This window comes from Anabas testudineus, chromosome 12 (assembly GCF_900324465.2).
Source record: "Anabas testudineus chromosome 12, fAnaTes1.2, whole genome shotgun sequence".
In the NCBI taxonomy this organism is placed as follows: Eukaryota; Metazoa; Chordata; class Actinopteri; order Anabantiformes; family Anabantidae; genus Anabas; species Anabas testudineus.
In genome coordinates this window covers 3,918,534-3,922,557 of record NC_046621.1, presented here as the reverse complement: position 1 = coordinate 3,922,557, position 4,024 = coordinate 3,918,534, and the positions used below count along the sequence as shown (strand labels likewise).

The 4,024-nt window shown below is 43.2% G+C and overlaps 1 protein-coding gene across 1 annotated transcript; it reads left to right on the top strand.

The window, feature by feature from the left end:
* The first annotated feature begins 1,762 nt into the window (after positions 1-1,762).
* On the top strand, positions 1,763-3,777 carry gas1b (growth arrest-specific 1b). The gene has a single exon (XM_026353755.1). The coding sequence runs from the start codon at positions 2,086-2,088 to the stop codon at positions 2,860-2,862; it is 777 nt and encodes a 258-aa protein (XP_026209540.1). The 5' UTR covers positions 1,763-2,085; the 3' UTR covers positions 2,863-3,777.
* The last annotated feature ends 247 nt before the right edge of the window (positions 3,778-4,024 follow it).

Genomic DNA, 4,024 nt, shown 5'->3' with positions numbered 1-4,024 from the left:
TTTGCAAGTCACCACGAACGACTGCGTATAGACGATGCATATGTGGAGGTGTGCTTTTGAGAAAAATGGAGGACGGGTTGTTAAAAGGAAACTGGCCTCACAAATCCCAGAACATCGGGAGATGTTTGGTAGAGAAGTAAAACATGTTAGTGATGTATTAATGTGATTTAGGAGGTACAGTTTGGGGGAGAGCAGCTGCCTACTCCATCATACAGAGCCGCTGGCTCCACTGAATCTGGCCATTGTTCTTGTCTGGCTGATATCCAGGGTGGGATGTTTGGTTCTGCTATGCATTATGGACTCCATCTTAAAAGTGAAATGTAAGTTTCTCCAGGATGTGTCATTTGGTTAAACCCAGTTATTGAAAAGAAAACTTTGTACAGGTCTAAGTGCATCAGTGTGTTTGGTTCAAGCACCCAAACCTTGACCAAAAGTTAAAAAACTAATAAACGTGTTGTTGTTAATAGAGACACTGAACCCATATCCATCCCTGTCAAGTGTCATCTTTGGTCCCAGCGGTCTGGGCTGATGTCAGCTTCTTTGTAGTTAATGGAGAGCTGTGAGGAGTTCACCGTTTGGGCTCTCTCTAACCTTCACTTTGATGTTGCTCTAAATCTGCAGTCAGCCTGTTGCTGTGGTATGCCAGCTGAATGAGGTGGAGGGGGCTATTTAGGGTTGTTTGGCTAAGAACCTCTGCTGCACTTGTCTCGACTCCTCTCTAACCTCTCTAATTGGAATTGGGGGGTCTGAGGGTCCTCTGAGAGCTGCCAGATCCTTGTGGTCACAGTGTGCTGATCTGACGGGGTCAGAGGAACAGAGTTACAGGCTGCCATACTTCGTTTTGTTGGCCTTAAAGCTCCAAGGAATCCAATCAGCCTTCATTTGCTGTGGCCTCAGGCTTAGTGTTTGTGTACATGGTGTGTGACTGCACTTGGTATCCCTCTTCACACTCTTTTACTAGTTAGGTGTTGGGAAATAGGAAATGCCCTTCAGGAGTTAAAAAAAACACCAAATGTTATTTTTCTTTTCTTTACACATCGGAAGACCTGTGGTACTTTCCCAGCTCCATATCTGGAAATTCTTAAACCTTTAAGCTGTTATTGTATCTGTGTGCAGTCCAAGCTTGCCGTGTTTCAAGTCAGGAGCTCAGCGTGCGTTATGGCAGCTGTTTCTAGTCCCTGCAGCATTGTGCCCAGAAGAGTTTTCCAAAGAAATTGTGCTTTGTTGCATAAAAGGATGAGCAGTTATTCAGTTATTTTGTTTAGTATAATACATGAATGGACTACAGACCATAACTCCCAATCCTTCTAATTACACAATTTGGGGTAAAAGAAAAGAAAAGCACAAACAGACAACAGACGAATGACAATTAATCTCAACAGAACAGCTGAAATCAATATTACACAGCATCAGAAGTTTCCTCCAAACTTTAAAATAACTTTTACTATTTGCTGTTAACTATACAATTTAAAAGTTCCATTATCCCTCTGAACATTTGTTAAATGAGGATTTATACACCTCCAAAAAGTAATTTCTTTGTCATTGTTGGTTTTCATGATGTCTTATGTGATATGTTAATAATAAAACAAAGAATAAAGGAATAAAGAAAGTTTCTCTTTGCCTCCGTTTAAAAACAGCATCATGCGTCACCGGCCGCGTATGACGAGAGAATCACAACAAGTTGATCGGACCAATGGGACGCTGCTTGCAGCAACCTAATGAGCCCATCGCCGCGCAGCCCTCTTCACAAAGCGGTCGCCGTTGGGGTTGCTAGTTGGAAAGAAGAGCGGATGAGAGCAGGGGCATCGTTGTGCCTTTGGAGGAGTTTTTGGCAATACGTCTTTGCGCCGAACGACAGATCCAGAAGCTGGAAACGCTGTAACACCGTCGAGTGTTTAAGATCTTAACATGATTGGTTTGTTCCATCAATCCTCAATGAATTGTCGCGTTGTTTGTGGCGCTTCACAGACTTCGAGTCTCCAACTATGACAGGATACGAAACCATCCAGGAGTGCACGACTTCTGACAGCGTGACGGACTCGGAGATGCTCATATGAAGTCTAACATTTTCAAGACTTTGTGGAAATGGCAAGTCGTGCCATGTTGATGGAGCGGACAGTGGTAATAATAAGCAGCGTATTCATCATCATCGTCGGTCTCTGTGTCGGATCTCCGAACCACAGCCGTCGCCTGGTGTGCTGGAAAGCAATCCTCAAGTGCCAAGGAGAGCCGGAGTGCCATTACGCTTATGATCAGTACCTTTATGCCTGCGCATCTGTCATCGGTGGGGATCATAAGAAGTGTCCCAGCCACTGCATATCCTCTCTGATTCAACTCAATCTAACCCAGAGTGGCCCGGCTCTGGAGGACTGCGACTGCGCCATGGACCCGGTCTGCAAGAGCACCAAGCAAGCGATCGAGCCCTGCTTGCCGCGGACCAGCACCATGGGCTGCACCGAGGCCCGACACCAGTGCGAGCTGGACCCGTCTTGCAGCTCTGCTATGAGGGATTATTTATTTCACTGCCGGAAACTTTTCGGGGGGGAAAGATGCTCGGACAGCTGCCGCAGAGTGATATCCAACATGCGCACGATACCGAAAGCGCAGCAGCTCGACACTTGTGTTTGTGACGGGACTGAGAGGAACATATGCGAGTACATCAAAGTCAGCATGAAAACTTTCTGCTCCGAGTCCAGTGACAGGTTCACGGGAAGCGGGTTCTCAGACTCTGAGGAGGACTTTGATGATGACTATATTGATCAAGACGATTATCAGTATGGGGAAAACTCAAGTGACTCATTACAGTGCCACAGTGCGCTGACTGTCCTGACCACCATTTTGGTTTTAATCAAATTTACCTGAACAGCTGCAGCCAGTAAGAGCAGACAGAGTCAGTGGATCACTGTCAGTCAACACTAGAAACGTAGTGTTGCTTTGTTGTAATCCAGTTTAGTCATTAAACTAACACAGTAGACCACAAAATAAGCCTCAACCTCCTACTACACCTTTGCAAAAACATATATATAAGTCAGGACATTAGCTTTATTAAGTGAAAGATGAAAATAATGATTGTAGATGAAATCAGGCAGGATATAGCATATTATAAATATTACAGTGACACCTTCAAAATGCTGGTCTGATCATGTTAGAGGAGCCTATTTTTGTATGTCAGATTTATTAAGGTAAATTGTACAGTATATTGGAAAAAGGTATTTTTGCCAAAATATATGTTTATGAGTGATATGACATTTGCACTGTAGATGAATAGCTGCATAATGAGGAAATGTGTTTTGTGCCTAAAAGTCCAAACCTATATTTTTTTCACCATTATGTGACCATATCAAAGGCAAACTGTGAAAATGACAAAGCAAATTTTGGCCAGATGTGCAGAGACTTTCTCTATAGCCCCGCCATTAAAAACCAAAGTTGATGTAAGCCACTCAAACTTGTAAATCCCAGGACAGGCCACGCATCTGAAACCGAATCTGCCGAGAGTGATACACTTGACTTTGTAAACGCGGATGTTTGCATAAGGTATAAAGTGTTAAATCTGGAAAACTGTTCAAACAGATAGGAGAAAGGTAAACAGCACCTCGGCCTCTTGGGGATTTGCAGAACAAACGGAGGCAAGAGTCAGTTTGTTTATCTTCAGCCCACAAAGACACACTGAGAAAAAAAGCTGTGTTCGGGTGAGTGGAGGATTTAAGTGCCCATTATAAACACACTCCTCTGAATGTACGTGCACACTAAATAAATAAGAGTTTTAAAATGATTCCACTTTGACTGATGTGCAAGTTTCTTATTTTCAATCTGATCTCCTCCTTATACTTCCTCTCCCTTGATGCAGTGCAACTGTAGATTTACTGTCAGATTTACTCAGAGCATGTTAAAGAACAAGTCAAAGGTTAGTTTTACCCATGTGTGGGACAGTTTATTAGACTTTGTATAAGAATTCTCTCAGGCAGAGTTTATTATTATATATTATTCTATATTGATTATATATAGCACTGATGATGCAGGGTAC